At 40.7% G+C, this 23,899-nt stretch overlaps 1 protein-coding gene across 1 annotated transcript in view; it reads left to right on the forward strand.

Moving 5' to 3' along the window:
• LOC126190432 (mRNA export factor Gle1-like) overlaps positions 1-23,899 on the forward strand; it is a 114,736-nt gene that overhangs the window by 45,613 nt on the left and 45,224 nt on the right. The window contains exons 6-7 of the mRNA XM_049931021.1: positions 5,209-5,299; positions 18,073-18,527. Of these exons, the coding sequence (XP_049786978.1) occupies positions 5,209-5,299; positions 18,073-18,527 (546 nt within the window). The remainder of the gene's footprint in view (positions 1-5,208; positions 5,300-18,072; positions 18,528-23,899) is intronic.

A 23,899-nucleotide genomic window follows, 5' to 3' on the forward strand; every position in this document is an offset into this window, starting at 1 on the left:
ACACACACACACACACACACACACGCACACACACACACACACACACACACACACAGTCAGCTGTGCTTCTGTCACATGTTCAAGAAAATTCATAAAGTTCTCCTTCAAACCTGTTGATACCTTGTATCCATTCTTGTGACTTGAATCACATTCCAACAGTATCAGAATAATAGCCTATGTAAGCTAACCCTATAGTCATTAGTAGAGACTGGATTACATGAATTTGCATGTTGCATATGCATTTGCAGATTTGGCTCCTTTTTGCTGGGTAATGTACATTTTAACTATAAACTAGTGACAATGCATATTTTCGCTCTATGTTTACAGTATTTTAAAAACTTAGATGAGCGGTCTCTAGCTCGATCTAGTTTTGATGTCTCACAGATTGACTGTGACCGAGAACTGCGTGCAGTCGCTAACCGAGAGTCCACTGCCTAGCGAAATCATTACAGAAGAGGAACAGGAACAGGAACAGGCAGACATAGTCAATGCCCCTGCACCTGCAGCCGCGGTTAATCCCCTCCGGTGACCTACCGTTCGCATCGGCAACAATTAAATTAAACTACACAAGCTTTTAGTCGCATGTCCATTGTTTCAGTTAAGCTTTCTATTTACTTGTACATGGTTGAACGCGTTTACAATGTGTAGTGTGTAATGTGCTGTGTGCCATGCTGCCCGAAAAAAGAAATGTCATTTCATGGATAGCTGACCATCCTGGAACATTTATATATGACGGAATTGTTGTATGTTGCCGAGTTTGTGCCTATTTAACCACATTGTGTGGTTAAATAGGCCAGCACATCAAGACAAGTCTTTATATCGCAGGAATGCAGAAGAAATGACCACAACAACTTCTGACAACAGCAAGTTGCAGTAGCAGAGATTTGTCCAAAGGTAACAAAAAAGTCAGTTTACTGTGGATCTAGGTGAAGCATTCATTGCAAGCAATATTCCTCTTCACAAACTTACAAACCCTATCCTCAGAGGCCTCCTACGCAAACATTGCTTGAATCAAAATATACCAGATGAATCAACATTGCGTAAAAAGCACATAACGCCAATTTACGTAAATGTTCTGGAACAAATATGCAATGAACTCAAGGACAGCATTATCTGGATTTCAGTTGAAAAAACTGCAGACACTTGTTGACATTACATTCCAAATTTAATGGTTGGTGCTTTAAAAGAGCCTTCTTCTGCCTTGTTAGCAGCCTGCAAAGAACTTGAAAAGAAAATCATTCTACAATCAACAGATTTGTGGATGATATTAGAAAAAATATTCCCAGATCTTCAGGAGATGAAAGGGTGTTTGTGTTTATTTCAGATGCTACTCCCTATATGATCAAATTGGGAAAAGCCCTCTGAATATTTTATCCCAATTTGAATCATGTGACGTGATTTGCTCATGGAGTACATCGCCTAGCTGAAGAAGTACGTTCCACATTTGTGAATGTAAATAAACTGATTTCAGAATGTGTTTTTAAAGGCTCCTGCTCACATCAAGACCTACAAAAAAAATCTACCAAATGTGAATTTAGCTCCTGAACCAGTGGTAACTCATTGGTTACATGGGTTTGATGCTGTGTTGTTTCACAGTGAACATTTCGAGGCCATTAGAGGGGTAGTAAATGGCTTCAATAGTGCAGAGGCTTTGGCAGTTTTCCAGTGCAAGAAGTTTTTAACGATTCAAGTATTGAAAAAGACATTGCTGTGATTAGCACTCATTTTCCCATATACCTGCAAGTGTTAAAAAGCTTGAAACGCAACGTTTGGCATTGAATGAATCTATTCAGTTAATGAATAAAATTATTCTAGTGAACTCCTCATTGCCAGAGATATTCCCAAGAAAACTTAAAGAGAAGTTTGAAAACATTTTAAACAATAACCTGGGCCTTGAGTCCTTGTGCCAAATTGGTAGTTTTATTAATGGGACGGGTGAAGTTTACCAGAAACAGTAAGTGCCAACATCCAACATACACCCAGATTCAAATACTGCCCAGGTACCTAAGTTGATGCAGAATGGTCCTTTTCTGCTTATAAAAATGTTTTGAGTGATCGAAGACACAATCTTACTACCGAACATTTGGAACAGTACTTGGTCATCTATGTTTACAATAGTAGAAAATTGTAAAATAAATGCTTTGGTCCTATAGTATTAATTAAAAGTTAATGCTGTTCAGAAAAGTTCATGATTATATGTTGTTTTTTAAATGAAATATTACAGAGTTTTTTAGCATGCCCCTCTGCATGTGATATATCTCGAAGTTGGTCCTATACATATCACTTGTACCGCTGCAAGTCACTTGCATCACATGCGCTTGTTACTGACAATAATAGCAAAACAGGAACAATTCCTGAAATACCGTATGCATCCCCATTTTGCAGATTTTTTAGAAAATAATTCCAGAAAGGCCCCCTTCCTAACCTCTACCAGAAAGTATTCAGCAAATGATATCAGTGATCTGAATGTACCGATTTTTGCGTGGCCAGCACTCTTCCTCATAATTGATATGCACGGGTTCCACTTTGAGATATATTGCATGCAGTGACTGCCATGTTTTTTAATTATGTGATCTTGCATATTTGACACTTTTCGTGCATTTCTCATGCATATTTTAAGGTTTTTATGAGGCTTATAATCCAGTCTCTAGTCATAGGAACTCAATACTTTCTACATGCTTTATCTCCATTTCATTTTGGCTGCTCATCTGTTTATTGAATTATTTTGTCTTTTGTTTCATTTAACATATTCCAAACTATTTAGCCGTCCTTCATTTCCCATCTGTGTTGTTTAGACAGGCTGGTGGCGGAGGGAAGGATCCAGATGGCCCGGGTTGTGAAACGGTCATGCGCTCAGCTGCATGTTGTGCCACTAGGTGGTCAGCTTTGTTCTTTGCAGCAGTTTGGCAGTGGCTATTCATCCTGGTACACAGCTGGTTAGTAGTCACACCAACATGAAAAGCCCCCTTACCTCCTAGATCAGTACTTGTCAATATTAATCCCATCTCATATACATGAGCATCCCTCATGCCCGCAGCCTTACCACTGTCAAACACTATCTCTCCTTCAGACTGCAAACCCACCACCTCTTTCCTATACATCTTACCAACTATTTCCTGGCTCACAAACAGTTTTCCTTTGAACAGAAGGTATACAACAAAATCTGTGGCATAGCCACAGACACCCATATAGCACTCTTGTATGCCACCTGTTTATGGATCATGTGGAGGAAACTTTCCTAGCTTTTCAAAACTCCCAGCCTCTAATAAGGTGCAGGTTGTTTGATGATATCTTCATGATCTGATCTTATGGTCAAGATGCCCTATCCATACTCCTTCACAACCTCAAGACCTTCTCTTGCATCCACTTCACCTTATTCTCCTCTACCCAACAGGCAGCCATCTTGAATGTTAACCTCAACCTCTCTGATGGCTCCATCCACACCTCTGTCCACATTAAATCCACTAACCGCTAACAGTACCCACCTTTCGACAGCTGCTGTCCCTTCCACACACAAAAAAAAAAAACCTCCTGTGCAGCATAGCCACTGGTGGATAGCATATCTGCTGTGACGACAACTCCTTGTCCAGTATGCTGAAGGTCTCACAAAGGCGTTCACAGACAGACAATGCTCCAAACCTAGTCCACAAACAGGCCTTCCATTGCATATCCTCACAACATCCCCCCCCCCCCTTTCCCAATCCTCCCACCATCCATTATCACCGTGGACTGGAACAACTGAACCCTGTCAGTTGCCAGGGCTTTAATTATCTCTCATCATGCTGTGAAATGAGGGACATCCTACTCGAGATCCTTCCCACCCCTCCTAAAATACTGTTCCATTGCCCACCAAACTTACACATCATACTAGTCCATTCCTATCCTACTCCCACTCCCTTGCCACAATGATAATATTCTTGTGGAAGCCATGGTGCAAGACCAGCCCAATCAACCCAACTGACACCACCACCTCCAGTTCTTCATAGGCTTAATCCTACCCAGTCAGAGGCCACGCCACCTGTGATAGTAGCCATATCTTATACCAGCTCTACCGCAAACACTGCACAGCTTTTTATGTCGCTATGACTAGCTGTCCACCGGGATCAAACGCTGCTGCCAAACTGTCTCCAAGAACAAAGTTGACTGCCCAGTGATAGAATATGCAGCTGAGTGCAACATGCTCAATTTCAGTGGCTGCTTCACAACCCGACCAATCCGGATCATTCCCTCCATCATCAGACTCTCTGAACTACACAGATGGGAGTCATCCTTATAACATAGCCTCCACTCCTGGCCTCAGTCTCCAGTAACCTGCTGTCCCCACATCCTCCACCCAACAGTTTCCCCATCTTCCATCCTGTCACTACCTCCCAATTCAATCACCACATCACTTTCAGCATGTACTTCTCTGGCAACTATGTGTCACATGCCTAGCCCATGTACCTGCCACCCCTCCCTCCTACATTCATAGCCAGCAAACTTGCTGCTCGCTCTGAACTGCTAGCCATCCACCACCAATACCTCTCTCTGACTTCTGCCTCCCTCTCCCTTTACCCACCCCATGTGTCACACCCTCACCACAGCTTAGTCCACCTGCCAAAATGCAGCACTGGCACTGTTAGCCCAGCTGGCACCATATAGGAACAAAGGTACCCATGCATGCACTGTTGTTTTTAAATTCTGTATGGTTCCTATATCATGACAATACTTCGAATGAATACTAGTCATGCCAGTAGTGCATTCAGATTCACTCCATTTTCTCACTCCACAGACTGTCCCATGTGCCTTTCTTATTGGCACCAAAAGATCCCCCCCCCCCCCCCCCCTCCTTTCAAGCTGAATGGGGAAACCTCACACCAACTGTGACCTTAAGTCCTGAGAGACGTGTAAGGGTAAGATTCATGGTAATGGTATCAATATCTGTTCCCTTACAAATAATAACCATTACTGTTGTACTTTTCTCTAACTTGTAATATATGTGGTGCATAAATAAAGAATGGGTGATGCAGACTTTGTACTCAATGTGCTATATCAGCTGTGTAAATTGGTGAATGACCATTCAGATGCAGAAGGGTCTGCACAATTCATTTCCAGTTTACTAGCTAGTTACAGAACACATCTGCTACTATTAGACACTAATTCATTTTCATTTGCTCGTGCTTTGTTTAATACTGTCTTAGTAATGCATCAATGCATCTGTACTAATAGGTTGGGGAAGTAAGCAGCTTGGATTTGCAGACTGCAGCAGCCATAACACAACAGATTAACTCAATCCTGAGTCAGTACAAGAGTGACGTAGGTAAGTAAATGATTTTCACATCATGACATAATACTTGTTAATAAAATATTTCGGCTTTTGCTAGTCATGGTCAGTTGGATTTCTTTACCTTCAAATTGTTTCATGGAGGAGATTTATTTTACAAATTCAGAGACGAGAAGTCTTATATGTTGTGTGCATCTGGTTGGCACTCATTCATAGTTCCGTGAAGTTTCCTTCACAATGTTACATTATGATTCCACTGGGTACTTTGACCTTGAAGCCTTGATTACTGTCACTGTCAATGAGAATACATGGAGGGGGTAACTGTTCTTCGTATTTACACCATTTTTCAATTTTTAATGCATTAGTTACATTGTTTTTCCTGTGTAATTATTTTTCCTTTATATACTTCCCGACAAAAAGCACTCAAAATGGGAGGAGGAAATGAAGTAGAACTTTGTGAATTAAGAGCTGTGTGTTGTTATTTCAGTGATTACAGAATAGTGTCAAGTTTACAAAGCACTCAACAGTATGAATCCACTGATAAGTATGACGTTGCACCTCATCTGGCCTGGATTCATGCACTGATATCGTTGGGAAGAGTGTTATAAAGCTATTGTGTCCCTTTCTGAGGCAAGCTGGCCCACAACTGTTGTAACAGATCCTTGATATCCAGGATGCTGGCACTGGGACAGAGATGACATCTGAGCTGTTCCCACACGTATTCTACCAGGGACAGATCTGGGGATTGAAATATGCTCACTATTTTTATATATACTGTATTTAGCATATTTCGTGATGGTACCTTTTCCGTGAAATGTTTACAAGACAATATTTGTCTTTTTGTGTTGGCTTCAGTTGTCTAGTGAAAGTATGATTCCACAATGCAGTTTTGTCGGCTGCAGAAATGACCTGGTTCAATGTGTTTGACTCATTTTTGGTGCTTCAAATACCATTTCTTTGAATGTGGTTCCTTCTTGATGTTTATATAAAAAAAGTAGTAACATAATTCATTTTTCCTGTTCACTAGCAAATTATTATTACGGCGACCTGCACGTTGTTCCACCTTCAACACACACCGAGAGTTCACTGCTGACAGACTACGGTCAGAGATGACTCCAGTGTCAAAGACATTTTACACAACACACAAGCTTCCACTTGTAACCAGTCTCTTTGATATTCTTTATTATTAATCAATATACTGTCACTCTCAAAAATATAAGTAAATTAGCATAAAATAAGGCAAATTACAATTCACAAAAAAAAATATTCTGACAAAAATATAAGAAAACATTTACAACTTCCCTCATTAGATTTGGTATCGACAAATCCGGTAGAAAATAACACATCTCCCAGATCCATTACAGGATCTTTCTGGCCAAGTGAATACCTCAGCACCATGCAGATAGCTCACAGACACACATGCCCTCTACGGACGAGCATTTTCCTGTTGAAAAATAGAACCAAGATACTATCGCATAAGAGTAACCCATCAGGACACCGGATGTTTGCTAGGTACTGTCATGAGTTCCCTCAATCACTACTAGCTGTGACTTCAGATCATACCGGATTGGTTCGCATACAGTGACGCCAGGAGTAACACTACTGTGCCTCCCCAAAACATTAAAAAGATGTAACATATCCCCAGGTCATTACCATGCCCACTGGTGATGCTTATGTGGGATAGTACAGAACCACAACGTCCAATGCATTTTATCAGTAGTCTGTGCTTCCAGTTCATGGCACCACTTCAAACACAGCTGTTCATGTTGTGTTAATGGCAACCTGCTCCAAACATAGCTGTATCTGTTGCAGTGTTAACAGCAGCCTATGCGTGAATGGTAATTCCTTAGATGGGCTGCTGCTAGTCTCTACCCAATGGGCAGGGTATCCAATACTTGTTCTCAGATGGCAGGTGCAGATGTGAAGGCTTTACACCTTGGTTGCACAGTACAACGATCCTCCTGTGTGATGGTCAGACGTGATCAGCTGAAACCCTGACAACAAATATGCCTGCTGTCAAATTTCCATATCGTCCAATATTGGACAAACATGCTCACAAATCTGGTTTCTTCTGAGTGCTTCACTTATTTTTTGCAGGCAGTACAGTTGTTGTTCTACTGTCTAAAACCCAAAATTGACTATACTAGTTTTTATCAAAGTGTTCATATTTAGGTTTATTTTAAGAGGCAATACCGAAAAATGACAACTTCCTGGTGAAATAGCTTTTGTGGAACATTTCCATTTTAAGAATGTATTTGCTTTCTCACCATGCTCTCTTGAATAATTTCATTGATTATCATTTTACTTCATTGAAAGTATCCTTTATAACTTAAGCTGCTGGCAACAAAATACTCAATAGAATGATACTAGCTAGAACTGTGTACTGAATCTGGTGGTTGAAATGATGATATACGTGGCAAAAAGCAGGTCAGATTCCTCGACATTGGTTACTGCATATACTTGGAGTTGCTTCTTCTTCCTCCACCACCACCACCACCACCACCACCACCAACAACAACAACTTCTTCATCTTCTCTTTTTTCTACTCTAGTAACTTAAATAATGTACTTGAAGTAAGATCTAGTCTAAGTGGAAGAATAAACTCCTTCCATACTCCTAGAAATTTCTGCAGAGCAATTCTTCTTAGTATTTGATTTAAATCATCTGCTTAATTTTCTCTTGAAAAAATCACACACAGCTATGCCTCTCTTTAAGACTAACTATCTGAGTTCCAAGCAAGCTATACCATGTTTATGTTGTTAATAACGTATGTTTTGTACTGTATGGCTATAGTTCATTTATTGATCCTATGTCAAATTTACATCTAATCTTGCAAATGGGTATGAAAGGCTGAAACTCCTTTAATGATACAGCTTGCATGTTAAACAAAATTAGGATCTAATGAATTTCAAATAAAAAGGTTAGAATGAGATGATGCTTTCATTGGTAAATGCAAGGTTAACTTAAATGAAAACAGAGATAAGGAATAACACACATTGCTGACCACTTCATTTTGAGTAAAGTGTGCTCACTTTTTATTGTCTGTGTTACTTCCACTCATCATCTGGGAGGAATGGGAATACTTCAGTTCAATGGTTTCATTTCCTCTGACTGCTACCAACTTTTATGATAAAATAACAATTACATAAATAGAAACAATATGCACTGTTATTTAATATTCAGTGTATAAGGTAATTTCAGTTTTGATTCACCCCCGTCACCCCCCCCCCCTCCCTCCTAGGGGCTCACTTCTCTTTCATGAGTATGTGCTCGGCCACCACAGGGCCCCAGCCCTTGCAGCACTGCTCCCCCTTTCTGTACTGCAAGTCTATCTTTCTCATATTCTTTTTTTCCTGTGTACCATTCCATTCGATGGTCTTCTTGGTGCCGATTGCATTTGGATCTGGTTTGTGTTGTAGACATTCATTTTCTTACCCTTTACAGCTTTTCAGTATTAATTATATGGCCCCATTGTTGGGACTGACTCACTACTTCTTTTCTAAATTTTACAGAAGTGTGGAATGTGCAGGGACGATCACCCAGTGTGGTGTATATGCCACCTTTCGTACCTTTATCTCTTTCCACCTTTCTTTCTTGCACTGATACTATGCCCAGAATGCAGCATGGTAGCCATTCCATTGTGGGGCGGGGGTTCATCAAGTACCTGTGTGGTGGTAGCCCCCTGACCATGTAGGGACCCAAGCCAAGGATTATGTGCTCACCACGACTGAAGGCAATGGTTTACTGGCCAGGTAACCATTGCTGTGGTTGGGTGACACCTGTGGGGAGAGCCCCCATTTGGAGTGGGTGGTACCATTTGCAGATGATTTGCACTTGAAATGAATTAAACTTACTTCCACGGGTGGTTCAGTGACAAGGGGAGAAATGCTCCCCCCAATATACTGGGTTTGTTCTTGCATGGGGATACCTATATGACTACAGATACTTTGTTCTTCATTGAACACCTCAATAACAGGTTTGGGGAAGTGGCAGCAATTTCAAAAATGAAAAATGGTGCCATTCTGCTTAAAATGGCCTCTCCTGCACAATCACAGGTGCTGCTAATCTGCGACAAGCTGGGTGATGTTCCTGTCACTATAATGATCCCACAGGAGTCTGAATGTGGCAACAGGTATCATTTTCCACTAGGGTCTCCTTTTACAGACTGATGGCAAATTGCATGCTAATTTGTAGCAACAAGGTGTGCATTTTGTCCGTCATGTCCAGTGGAAATTGTCTAAGAACAAAAAGAAATCCTCCAAAAAGAGGGAGATTCTGATGGCTCCCATGTGCCACCAGACTCCAAATGTTCTGCCTCAGCCCCCCCCCCCCTCCATCACACGCACACACACACACACACACACACACACACACACACACACACACACACACACACACCACGTAACGAGATTCAGAACAAATATGTAGTGATGGTGTATCTTCTTCACTGGTGGCAGCAGGCGGCCATGAGACATGACTTCCTTGGTCCCTTCATGCCCCCACAGGATAGTGATAACGTGATCCTCCAGTAGAACTGTCCCCTCAACGGTATCTTTATCTTGTCATGGTGGTGGGGCTTGCATGGTGAAATGATCCTGAGAGCTATGCTGGTGGTAGCTTAGCTACCGGTAGGGCGTCCCGAACTAGGACAGGTCGAAGGTGATGATCCAGACTAAATGCGATACCCTGGTCCCACCTTGTAAAACCAGTCGTGTTACGAAAGCTAGAGAGAAGCCTCGGATATAGAACAGACACCCAATACAATGAACTAAGCATAGAAAAGGACTATGATTTGGATCATGGAATGTACAGTCTGTACAAACCTGGGGCAGCAATAACTTTAGTTAGAGAATTGGAAAGCAGAAAATGTCGGTGGTTACCCTGCAGGAAGTTCAGTTCGAAGGTACAGGTACAATACATGTAGAAAATTACACAATATTGTATGGGGAAGCAGTCAAGCACAGTTTTGGAACTGGTTTTTGTGTTAACGAAGGCGTTGTACCAATGGTAAAGAATTTTACGGCAGTGAACCCAAGAATCTCGGGCTTAACTTTATCAGTGAAAAATCGCAACTTACCTTTGTGAACTGTCATGCACCAACAGAGGAAAGTGAAGATCAAGTAAAGGATATATTCTATGCAGATCTGGAAGATGTTATGGATTCCATCCCTAAAAACATCTGCAAAATTCTCATCGGCAATTTTAATGCGAAGATTGGAAAGGAGACCAACTTTACTCCCACTATAGGCCCTCATAGTCTGCATGAAAATAGTAACGATAACGGAATAAGGCTAATTAGCTTTGCTACATCCAAGGGCATGTTTATCAGTAGCACTAACTTCTGACATCGACAGGTGCACAAAGGAACATGGGTATCCCCAGATGGAAAAACAGTCAACCAAATAGACCACATACCAATTAACACAGAAGCCAGGAATTGTATTATGGATGTAAGAAATTCGCGTGGGGCTGAGTGTGGTTACGACCATTTCTTAGTTAAAAGTCAACTCAGTCTCACTGAAACCAAACCAAAGAAGTAAACTAAAGAAAGTGACATGATTAAAAATAGAAAAAGTAGCATAGGAAGAAACCAGAAATGAACTGCGAGTTGAGATCAGGAATCGTTTTACAGTAGTGCCGGAAACAGAGGACTCAGATGTAAATCAGCAATTTGAACAAATTAGAAATGTGGTTACAAAGGCTGCAGGAGCAGTCATTGGATAAAGAGTGGTGAGGAAGAAGAAATGATTCAATGAGGTCTGTAAAAAGGCAGTCAACAGGAGAAAAGAAGCCCGTGACAAGTGATTACAGTCTGCATCTGATTAGAGCAGTAAGGCAGAATTTGACAGAGTCCAAAGAGAAACACAAGCAGTATCGCAGAGAGAAAAGAGGAAGTTAGTGAGTGGGGTTATTACACAAGCAGAAGAAGACTTCCTGAGGAGGAGGATGAAGAACATGTACAGGAAGGTCAACTATCTGAGGAAAACGTTTAAACCCACTGAGTAATTCACAAAAAATGCCAACGGAGAGATGTTGACAAATGAATACCAAATTGCAAAGAGATGGGAAGAATATTTCAGTGACTTGTTAAGTTGTGAAGACCCAACAACTCTCTTTAACTTCCTCTACCACAGACAGCAGACCATGAATACCTACTGCCAACTATAGAAGAAATCAAGAAGCAGATAAAATGGCTTAAAAAAGACAAAATCCCAGAAGAAGATGGCATCCATGCTGAAATAATTCAGGAAGGGAGTGAATACTTTGTTACCAGGATTCACAAACTAATAGAGACCATTTGGAACACTGAAAACATTCCAGAAGACTGAAGAAATGCAGTAATCTTTCCCATAATCAACAAGAATGACTGAATGGCATGTGAAAACTACCGTGGTATTGCTCTGCTCCATATTTGTTACAAGATCTTCTCAAACTGTCTCCTACATCGAATCCAGCTGTTGGCAGAAACCATTATTGGAGAATATCAAGGAGGTTTTGTCACGGGAGATCTACTATCGACCAAATCTTTGTCCTACGCCAGATCTAGGAAAAAAGGTGGCAGTTTGGTCAAGAACTACACATGCTGTTTGTAGCCTTCAGAAAAGCATATAATTGTATTCATCGGGAAAGTGCTATTGGCAAGGGATTTCAGATTAATTCCGTATTTCTGGAAGGCTTTTGACACTTTACCACACAAGCGGCTTGTAGTGAAATTGCATGCTTATGGAATATTGTCTCAGTTATGTGACTGGGTTTGTAATTTCCTGTCAGGGAGATCACAGTTTGTAGTAATTGATGGAAAGTCATTGAGTAAAACAGAATTAATTTTTGGCTTTCCGAAAGGTAGTGTTTATAGACTCTCTTTTCTTCCTTGTCTACATAAATGATGTAAAAGACAATCTGAGCAGCTGTCTTAGGTTCTTCACAGATGATGCTGTCATTTATCGTCCAGTAAAGTCATTAGAAAATCAAAACAAATTGCAAAATGATTTAGAAAAGATATCTGAATGGTGCGAAAATTAGCAGTTGACCCTAAATAACGAAAAGTGTGAGGTCATCCACATGAGTGCTAAAGGGAATTCATTAAACTTCGGTTACATGATAAATCAGCCAAATCTGAAGACCATAAATTCAACTAAATACGTAGGAATTATAATTGCGAACAACTTACATTTGAAGGAACACGCCGAAAATGTTGTGTAGAAGTCTAACCAAAGACTGCGTTTTATTGGTAGGACACTTAGAAAATGTAACAGATCTACTAAGGAGACTGCCTACACTACACTTGTCCGTCCTCTTTTAGAATACTGCTGCACAGTGTGGGATCCTTACCAGATAGGACTGACGGAGTAGGTCGAAAAAGTTCAAAGAAGGGCAGCACGTTTTGATTATTGCGAAATGTGGGAGAGTGTCACTGCAATGACACAGGATTTGGGCTGGACATCATTAAAAGAAAGGCGTTTTTTGTTGCGATGGAATCTTCTTACGAAATTCCAATCACCAACTTTCTCCTCCGAATGCGAAAATATTTTGTTGACACCGACCTACATAGGGAGAAACGAATACCACAATAAAATAAGGGAAATCAGAGATATAGGAGTGTGTTCTTTCCATACGCTGTACGAGATTGGGATAATGGAGAATTGTGAAGGTGGTTCAATGAACCCTCTGCCAAGCACTTAAATGTGATTTGCAGAGTATCCATGTAGATGTAGAAAGTATGCTGAGGTGTCTGGATGAGTTCTGTTTTGCCAAAAAACTAGTAAGCCTCACAAAGGCCTGCCTGATGGTTACTACAGCGTAGGTAAAAATTGGAAATAAGGTGACTGAAGCATTCAAAATAAAAACTGGGCTACAGCAGTTCTTTTCAATCTCGCATTAGAGAAGGTAATGCGAGAGATGTCATCTAATGAACTCAGAGGAGTCCAGAGAGGGGATGTGAACATAAAGTACCTCGGATATGCCAATGATGTAATGCTACTATCTGGGTAGCAAGAAGAATTAGGGGAAGTGGATGACATTCTGGAAACAACAGCAAGGAAAATTGGACTTCAAATCAATCGTGACAAGGTGAAATACATGGTAGACATAGAACCACTTCAACCCTTACAGACAACTGAAGGCTCTTATTGTCAAGTCAGGGAGTTCAAATATCTGGGTGCAGTATTCAGAGATGAGCCACAGAGTAAAATGGAAATACAGCAAGACAACAGGCAGGTAATCGCTGTTACCATGGCCTTAATGCTCTCCTCAAAACCAGAAGTTTGTCAAGACAGTTCAAAATAAACATCTACAAAACACTCTTACAGCCAGTAGTAGTATATGGATGTGCCACCTGGAGTACAACCAAGCAAGATCTGAACAGATTGACGATATTTGAAAGAAAAGTCCTTCTGAAGATTTTTGGACCAGTTTACGATAATGAGAGTGAAAAATGGAGGATTCATCACAATACAGAGTTGTATCATATTTACAAAGACCCGAACATCATGGCTGTAATGAAGACACGACAACTCCAGTGGGCAGGGCATGTTACTCGAATGCAGGACAACCGGTGGCCGCAAACCGTACTCAACACCAAGCCAACCGGCAGAAGGCCTGTAGGAAGACCTAGAACTCGATGGAGTGACTGTGTATCCAAAGATCTTCAGAGAGTGGGACTGCTGGAAGGGTAGCATAAAGAAGCTGAAGGCAGGCTGAGGTGGAGGCAATCTCTCAAAGCAGCGTGTGGTCCATTGGGCCTGATCTCATAAAGTAAAGTAAGTAAGTGGAAATGCGGCAGATTTTTCCACCACATGTATGAGCTATGACGTATTTTGTGCGTTTCCCCTGTTGTTTGCATCGCCATCAGGAAACATGTTTCCCAGCAATGTGAAGCCTTACTCTCTGTGACTATTGAAGTCATTTTAAGAATTGCACTGTCTATGAAGGACCATTGGGTGCTGTTTTCACTTACAATTTGGACTCTGCCTACTTCCTTCTGTAATGTGTATCTTCCTTGCCATGGTCCCCATGGTGAAGTGTCCCAGGACATGTTGTCTTCACTGTTTTCTGAGCTCCCCTCACCTTTTCTAATATTGGGTTAGTGCCCACAACCCTTAAGTGCAGTGGAACTACAATCATTGGCCGAGATAAAGCTGTCAAAAACTTGCTCGCCTATAGAATACTGGTGTTCCCGCACGCTTCAGCGAGGCATATGGGTCTTATTTGGCCATTGATCTTACCATTTGCAGCCTAGATTTTCTCCCATCCATCAATTGGAGAGTCCATGATGACCTGTGCAACAGTGATCATTTTCTGTTCATTTTGACCCTCCCTCAGCTTCATTTGCCGCCTGGCTGTCCACACAGATGGGCTCTCCAAAAAGCTAACGGGGGTTCTTTCACCACTGCCTTTGCCCTTCACACCCCAGCACATGGGTAGTGTGGTTGTCCAGAGAACAACTGTGGCCATTCTGTCAGCATCTGACTTAGTGATCCCCTCTTCCTTTGGATTCCCTGTCAGAAGACAGTACTTTGGTGGACCCCTGAAATCACTGTGGCCGTTCAAGGTCATGGATGGGTTCTTCAATGCCATAAGTGACATCCGTCGGTGGAGCACCTTGTTGCTTTCAAATAGCGCCTTGCCCAGGTCTATCAATTCATAAAATGACAGAAACAAGAATACTGGGAGGTATGTTACTACCTACATAGGAGAAATAATCATCATGATAAAATAAGAGAAATCAGGGCCCGTACAGAAAAATTTAAGTGCTCATTTTTCCAGTGCCCCGTTCAAAAGTGGAATGGTAGAGAGACTGCTTGAAAGTGTTTCATTGAACCCTCTGCCAGGCACTTTATTGTGAATAGCAGAGTAATCACGTAGATGTAGATGAAGAGATCAGTGAAGTATGCTCCCAGCCAAATGGATGCAGTGTATTTACTGTTGAGCCCTCAGCCACCTTTGTTCTTGCACTGGCGTGTCAGTCTGAGTCAGCAGTGACTCCTTGCTTAGTCTTCATGTCGTCTACCAATGCTAAACACCCATTGGTAGTGACTGTCCATGATCTCTTGTATGACTCCACCATGCTGGATGGTCCGTCATCTGTGTATGGTCCCCTGGTCACGTTGGGATCCCAGGGGGGGCAGGGGTGAACATGCTGACCGGTTGGCATGGGTGTATCGGAACTGGGCCTTCAGCCGACTCTCTGCCAATAGTTGTTGAATACGTGGAATGTGGATTTGTATGTTCTGGTTTCTCCAATTAAATTGAAAACCACAGGCCACACTCTTCAACATGAGTATGGTGTGGTGTCTGTCTCGAGGAAGCCAACATCTAGCTCGACTGTCCCAATTTGGCTACTTTATGGTGAAACCTTGAACTTACTGACATACTACCTTGGTGCTACTGGACAATGCGAAAGTGGCTGATTTGGTTTTATGTTTTATCTGTGAAAGTCGTTTTTACTCCTGATGTAGGACACATTAGCTTCGTCGACCACTTGAGGGATTGGAGAGGTGCTCCATTGGCTGCTCTGACCCGAGGGGCCCATGGCTGGCTTTGCTGAGTGGTCTGGTCCAGCTCCTGCCCTTCCTACCTTTTTAATTCTTCTTATTCTTTTATAGCTGTTGTTTGTTGACAGACTCATTGTCGTTGTTCTCTTTCCCGAGATTTTTATCTTGTCAATATAGCTAGTTTTCTTATGATAATTTAGGGTGTGGAAACAACAGCCGAATGCACATAACGTGTCCCGAGGCTTCCAGCAGCTTTATGGGTGGGATGACTCTCCTTCCTTGATCCTTTTACCCCTCTCTCACTTCTACTTGCTTGGTTTTCTTGATTCTTGGATACAGTCGAGTCTATTGGGATTTCTTTTATGCATCCTTCCTCTCTGGGGACTATTCCCAGCTTGACATACACAGGATTAAGGGACCAATGACCTCTTAGCTTGATTCCTTTAGTTCCATTATTCCACCCCTCAGTTTATTTTGATTCTGCAGTTAATCTGTGTGTCACCTTTATATTTATAGAAGCTCACTATAAAGCACAAAGCTGTAGTCACATGTATGTTTTTGTTACATTGTATGAGGTGAGTGAAGCTTACTCTTTTAGTCACTGTCCCCTCTTTACGTCGGTCTGTGCATGGAACATATCATCCTCCTCCACAAGACAAAACTGTGTTTAAATCACCTCAAGAAAAATGTGTACACCATATACCGTGTGCTCAAAATTGAGGTTAGCCTGAGACATGAGATGTTAGCTTATGTTCTTCACTAGAATCATATCATCTCTTTGTTCTTTTTCTAATTGAATAATATACAAACCATAACTTGCGGCTATCACTGACACCCACTGGTGTTTTCCAGTCAAGACCTTCTTTATGAGCTCCAAAACACAGAAGGTTGGTAGTAGTTCACTGGGCCTCCAGGCACATTAGAATATCACAAAATGCTCTGTTGAATCATTTACTCCAGAAAGCTACCAGTAAGATATGTCTAAGAATGAAATATTCTGGGTATTGACTGTATCTCAATGATCTCTGGTGTTGTGGAATAGAGGTGGTATGTTATAGTTATCACCAACAAGCTACATGCGCGTGTGCGTGCTTGTATTTTGTTTAATTCGGATGATGGCATTTCTGGCCAAAGGCTTGCTTGTTGACTCTTTGTCGTGCCTATCAGCATTTCAACATCTATGCTATATGGCAAGTAGTTATCTATCCTTTTCATAATGTAGTCGTTATTCTGTCATGGATTTTGGAGCATTTGTTTTGTTGCATCTGATAGTCAGCATTTTGTGTCTTCTTTTCTCTGCCTGTGAGTGAATGAAGCGCCTCAATGGTTGTAGTCCCTGGCCTCCCATCCAGTTATCCTGATTTACTTTTTCCACAGTTTCTGTAATTCACTTCATATAAATATTGAGGTGCTTCCTTCAGCAATACCATGGCCTATTCCTGAACTCGTCCTTGTGAAATCTAACAGTGTTCAGTCACTGATGTTGACAAGACATTAAACTTTTTTTCTTTCAGATACCTTTTATATTTTTATGCTTCTTTTTGCAATTTCCATCTCAGCCCCTCATTTGTGGAGATTCCTTGCTGATTATTACATTTTTCTCTTATCATTCACTGCATACAGTCCATTGCATGTAACTGTTTCCACCTTCTTCATTACATTCAGCCAGAAGAGCAACATTAGTTGCTAACCCCCTCTTCCTTCGTTATCTTTTCAACAATTCTGCAATAACTGTGTTTAATGGTATGACTATTGCTTTTCATTTCTAATACATACTTTCTTTTTCTCCTGCTTGGGTTACACACACACACACACACACACACACACACACACACACACACACACACATTCTACATCATTACTGACAGAGCTGGTGTAGTGGTGAAGACAAAGGACTCGAATTTGGGAGGAATGAGGTTTAGATCCCGTGTAGGTATCCAAATTTAGGTTTTCCAAAGTTCCCCTAAATTGCTTAAGCTAAAGCCAGTATTATCAGTTTGCAGGTTTGAAACAGTGTTATTACAAATATTGTGATACTAATGGTGGTGACAATGAGGAGACGGAATAGGGGTCCATTGTTATTTTCATTGCAGCAAACTTTGACTACATTGTGAAGTAAAAGAGGTCAAACTTTAGCTCAGTATTTTTACATATTGTTTAGGACATAAAATCATGATTATTTGCTTCCACTTATTTATCTTTACCATGAGTAGCATAGTTTCATTATGATGGTGTTACTGTAAAACAGTATAGTTTACATGCAAAACACAGGCAAAATAAGTAAAAGCTTAGCATAAATATGCTCTTTGCTTTCAGCAAAGATCAATGACCAGTGTGACAAGAACGTTGCAGAATTAGAAGCTAAGGAGAAGTTGGAACAGCAACAGCAGCAGTTTCAGCAGCAGCAGCAGCAGCAGCAGCAGCAACAACAACAACAACAACAACAACAACAACAACAACAACAACAACAACAGCAGCAGCAGCAGCAGCAGCAGCAGCAGCAGCTACAACAGCTACAACAGCAGCATGAGCAGCTACAGCAACAGCAAAGTCAGAGACAGCAACAACAGTTGCAGTTGCAGCAGCAGCAGCAGCAGCAGCAGCAAGCACAAGATACTCCATTAGATGTGACTGCAGGGATCACTGAATATGGAGACAAAGAATCAATAAATATGCACCAGACATTGATGCAGCATCTTCAGGAGCTTAAGACATCATATTCTGTTCTATTGAATGATGAAAAGCTGAAGAAATTCAAATTTGATTGTCAGGTGAGATGAAAATACAGAGTATCTTTCTCAATTACCCAAAATAATATGACATTTTCTGAAGAACCGATATGGACTCCTGCTTTTTCTATATGCTTCTTCAAACTACACTGTCCTTAAACATTCTAAAAGATTCTATGTAGGTTTTCTTAATGCCATGACTTTTCAGCAGATTGTATGAAAGTCCATGTTTATCCTTGATCAGGCACACCATTTTTCATAACATGAGTGGGTGCGCAGCATACTTTGTATACATATAAAGAATAGCTGTTGTGTTACCAAGGTAAACATGTATGAGCAAAATTACACTTTAATCTCAATTTAATGAAATAACAGGAAAGTAAACTTACATTATATGAGTTCAAGTACTGTTTAATTGAACAATAACAAAATAAACTTTCATTATATTACTCTGCTGCCATGGACACATGTTACTCCACATTAATGACCCACTCAAAGCATTAAATAGCGCAGTTGCATCAGATCCCAGCCAGCCACTTATTCAGTTTCTAATTATCTTTTAAACAACTGTCTCATTGTGGGACTGAGCTGTGAACTCATAATCTGGGCCATTTTCATGCACAAAACGTATTTTTTCCCCCTGTTACTGCTTACTTGGGTGTATGACACCACTGTTTATCACTGTGTTAGCTGAAGCAGTAATGAAAGTGTACATATGGACTGGTAGTTGTAAACCAACAATGGAATAGTGAAAAACAGTTTTATTTGTGATTGGCGCACTTTATACCCAGGTTAATAAACATAAAATGTCTGTGTAGCTGTTTTGCATTGACTTACTTCGGAGCCACTTTTAAACTGTTTTATTTGAAATCATCTTGGTAATCTTAAATGCATGGTATCATGACAGTGGGATTTAGTTTCCTTCTTTGGCTAAAGTAAACAGGTTCAAGTGGCTTTGAGTTGTAATGGTTACTCTGAAACGAGCAGACTTGTACAGTGTAGACCAACATGGAGAGGTGCCTCAAACCAGACTTCAGGCTCAAGACAACAGCTTCATTTGGCTCTAAAGTTTGACAGGATCACCAAAAATCAGCAGAATTTTTCACTTACCATTACCAGTAGTGTTGATATGTTCACAAACGTTTTAATGCTATGAAAACAAAGGTTAATCTCAACTATACGAAGGTTTCGCTCACACTTTTCCAGTCTCTGTGTGATCCTAATATTGTGCAGGCCTACACTGCATCCACTTCACTTCGTCTTATATCTTTTGGTTGAAGTATTACCATCTGCTGTTTGTTGTACACTGTGATGTGGAGGTTATGGTTACGGGCCAGTGATGGCTGGGTCACCACTTCAAATGATTTCTGGGTGGTATTAAGACTATTGGAGTTTGCTAGAACATTATACACACACATCAGTGTGCACTTTCCATATATGCTCAGAAAAAAACCTTCAAAATTTGATAATTGTTGATGACATTGCTCTTGTAACTGATACTCAATTCTGAATTCTGTGTGACAATCTAATGAGGCTGCCTGAGACCCTCTGACATCAACGTGACCCTGGCTCCGATAAGGCTGTGTAAAAGCTGTTGCCTTCATGGGCAGTTACCTAAGAACAAACATGCCTTCTACACTCCAAATTGTCATGGTATCAACAAGTATAAAAGTATTGGCAAATCAGATGCTGGACAGGATCCAATCAAATGGCTAAAGAGACTGTGTCACCAAATACAGCAATGCCATGATGCATCTTGCCAGCATCCGTTTTTAATGAGACGATACAGACCAGCCGTAGTTTGCAAATGTGATGAAACTAAAGAGCTGAAAAAAAATTTAGGCAGAAATTAAGAAAACATTTGGAAACAACCAAACGTCAAACTCATAATAGCTGAAGAATAACTGAAGAACAGAGCCGAACGCCAGGTGGCAAACAACACTCATATGTACAGTGTGTCGCACTGTGAAACTCGAATGTGATGGAAACTAACCTAGTTTCATTTCTAATTAAGGTTATTGCATTGTATGTCTGTCAAATTCTCCTTTTAAAGGATGCCACCACAACAAAGGAACTTATCAAGTGATGTCAGCACATAAATGCAATGTGTCAGAAAAGAGTATGCCGAAAAGTATTAGACACATTTTAGATATTGTGTTGATGGCAGTCATGGAAGACCACTTAAGATGTTGCATTGCTAATATCACATAGTAAGGGAAGAGGTGTAAGGATTTGTAACTTCTGTTAATGTCAAATGCAGTCAGCCAGAAGTAATAGCCTTGAATATCAGAACCAGCCAGGAGAATGTTGCCTTACCAATGTAGGAAAAGTTCCATTGATCTTTGGCACCGATCTCAAAAAGACAGACCAGCAGTGAGTAGTAGACTTGGAAACCTCAGACTTAAACCACAACTGTTAGACACCATTCAAGATTCTCGACAACGCAGCTATAACCAGGTCTCTTGCCAGTTTGATCACTGCACAGAGAAACCAACATTTGGAGATTGGTGGGCAATATTTTGGTTGTTTCCATAGCAGATGCCTTGGTCACATTGTATACTACTCTAAAGAAATAAGAAAAAGATTTTGATGAAATTTACACCACAGTCAAACAGGGTGGATGTAGGCATTTGAGGCAATTGAAAATGACAGCTGACTCGCAAGATATAGCTTATCGCTGCGTTCTGGTCATTGTCACCCTCCCGTGCAGTCACTCTTAGCCACCATAAGGAGGTTCCAGCTGCTCTGTCAGTTGCTAAAATGAGGAAAGCTAAATGAGGTGACCATCTGTGAAGGTGACACCATTGCAGACGAAAAAATCCTCTGTGGACAACCATTGTCAACTCTCAAAAAATCACATTGAGATCATCATTGCTGACCAACCCATCCAAGAAGTAGAGCACTGCAACAAAACGGTGAAGCTGCATGACCAGTGCACATTCCCAGTTACTCACTTCAGTCGTCGTGGAAGCATAGAGGCGGCAGCTTCTGCACTTGCCATCCAGTAGGCGTACACTCACTGAGCGAAGACCAAGAGGCCAGTGGCTCTGCCATATATCTAAGGAAACATGAAGTCTATACAACTCCATCATAATGTAGTGGCACTAATGGGCCCAGCAACTATCAGAATGCATTTAGATTAGAATTCCTTTTTAGCTGTCAATTTTACATGTTGTCTATGGAGAATAAGTACGCTGTTTATCTGAGATTCATCAAATGTTAGCACATAAATTGAGTATGATTGTGTATAACAAAGATTAAAGCAATAATTGAGTACTGAATTTTATTGGAGGTGTTATGATTTAGCTGTAGAACTGTAAATTTGCGTGACTGAGTTACTGATGAAGTGATGCTTGTGTTCAGTGTGCAACTAAAATTGCACTTACATTGAGACACATATGAGACAGAACAATTGAAAAAGATTTATGTTGAGGCACGTGATAACTTATTATAATTTTCAACTTTCTTTATGATCAAAAAAGAACTTCAGCCCAGCTGCACTGACCGTTATTGTGAGAAAATCGAAGAAATGAACATATAGGACTTGTTACAGTTGGTAATATTAGCTGATTGACCAGAAAGAGGAAGGAAGCGTAAGGTGTGGTGGTAAGCAGAGTTGCATAAAAATACGTCATTGGCGAATGGCGTTAGCAGTTATACTACTGATATGACCTGTTTCAACTGACTCCGTACTTGCCCAAACTTTCTCCACACCCTCCTAATGTGCAGAAGTACTCTATGTAAGTATCCAAAGATTAGAAGGTAGCAAATAGAAACTCTTAAAATGTGCAACACCTTTCTCTACTGTACTATGATCCTAATGTTTCTGAATATGGATGTCTCATTGATATAATTATGCAAGTTGTTTGTGTTTGTAGTGCTACAAAATGAGTGAACAAAGTAAGAACTCGGTGGTTACTAACATCTAACATCAACAAACTTCAAATCTAAAGCCTCCTAAAATATTTGTGGAATGCTGCTGGGTGTCCAGTCATCCAAAAGTGTTTCAGAGTGAAATCTTGAGTACCGTAAGCTTTCTGTTAGAAGATGGAATAGTTTTTTTTTTTTATCATCTGACTTGCATCTATGCAGTTACATAGAGTTCTGAAATTGAGAAATTTCGGAGGAGACACTAAGTTTGAGTGCAAGAATTAATACTGCAGCACACTGGCAAAATTTTTATTGGGAAAGTGTCAAAACATGATTGGAAGAATTTTTTTCAGCTGTCTACACCAACTGCACTCATTGCACCAGTGTCTTATCCATGATTTAAAAACAAATAGTTCACATGTGTTGCTGTCCATGACTAAGGGAGACTTACAACAAACAACAGACATATAATATCCAAGGAAGGTCAGAAACAACATAAAACAATTTATTTTGAGTGTGATTTGGGAGGTGATTCCTAAGTTTTTGCTGAAGAAGATTGTGATTTGAAAGTCTTATATTGTTATCCTGAAATAATGATGATTTCAGGAGATATAACCACATAGATGTTCTCTTTGAAGATGAAGAATGTGTGGTATTTAACATGTCACAGTGGTAAATCTTTGAAACTCAAATAAACTTTGTGATGAGATGTTTGAAGAAAGAGTTGTTTAGAAAACTGTCATGTATAAATGTAAATATCGTGTGACTAGGGCCTCCCGTCAAGTAGACCGTTCGCCGGATGTAAGTCTTTCGATTTGATGCCATTTCGGTGACTTGCGCGTCAATGGGGGTGAGATGATGATGATTAGGACAACACAACAACCAGTCCCTGAGCAGAGAAAATCTCCGACCCAGCTGGGAATTGAACCCGGGCCCTTAGGATTGACATTCTGTCGCACTGACCAGTCAGCTACCGGGGACGGACACTGTCATGTATAAAACAAATGTACCTTTTGTAGCTTATGAATTAAAAAATTGAAGCAATAACTGTCACTGGGTTTCAAATTTGTTTATTATTCATAACTCCGTTTATTAACAGATGATGAATAAATGAATAATGCTCAGCTAAATAGTTTCATTTGTTACACACACTCACTCTGCAGGCACATGCGGGCCATTCGGATAGGCCACTCACTTGCAGGGCTCTATCAAACACTAATTGGTACAGATGTGTCATTTTCTAGGATATCAGATGCTTATTGTCACCAACTGAAAAAGATTATGTTCTGAGATTCAGTGGCCATTCCATTGAAAGGTTTTAAATGGAAAACACAGCTACCTACTAGGAATGTGTTTCGTGGGACTATAATTGGAGTCATGAACCATGGCGGTCAAGTTTAGGCAAGTTCTGCGCACCTACATCAAGTGTTCTCCAACAACCAGTGAACGTTCAGTAGTGTTCTGAGCAGTGTGAATGTTGTATGATATGTGAGCATTATAAGTGATCGTAGCGAGTTATTTAGTGAATTTTTATTCCATTTGTT

The sequence above is a fragment of the Schistocerca cancellata genome, chromosome 1, assembly GCF_023864275.1.
Source record: "Schistocerca cancellata isolate TAMUIC-IGC-003103 chromosome 1, iqSchCanc2.1, whole genome shotgun sequence".
Taxonomy (NCBI): Eukaryota; Metazoa; Arthropoda; class Insecta; order Orthoptera; family Acrididae; genus Schistocerca; species Schistocerca cancellata.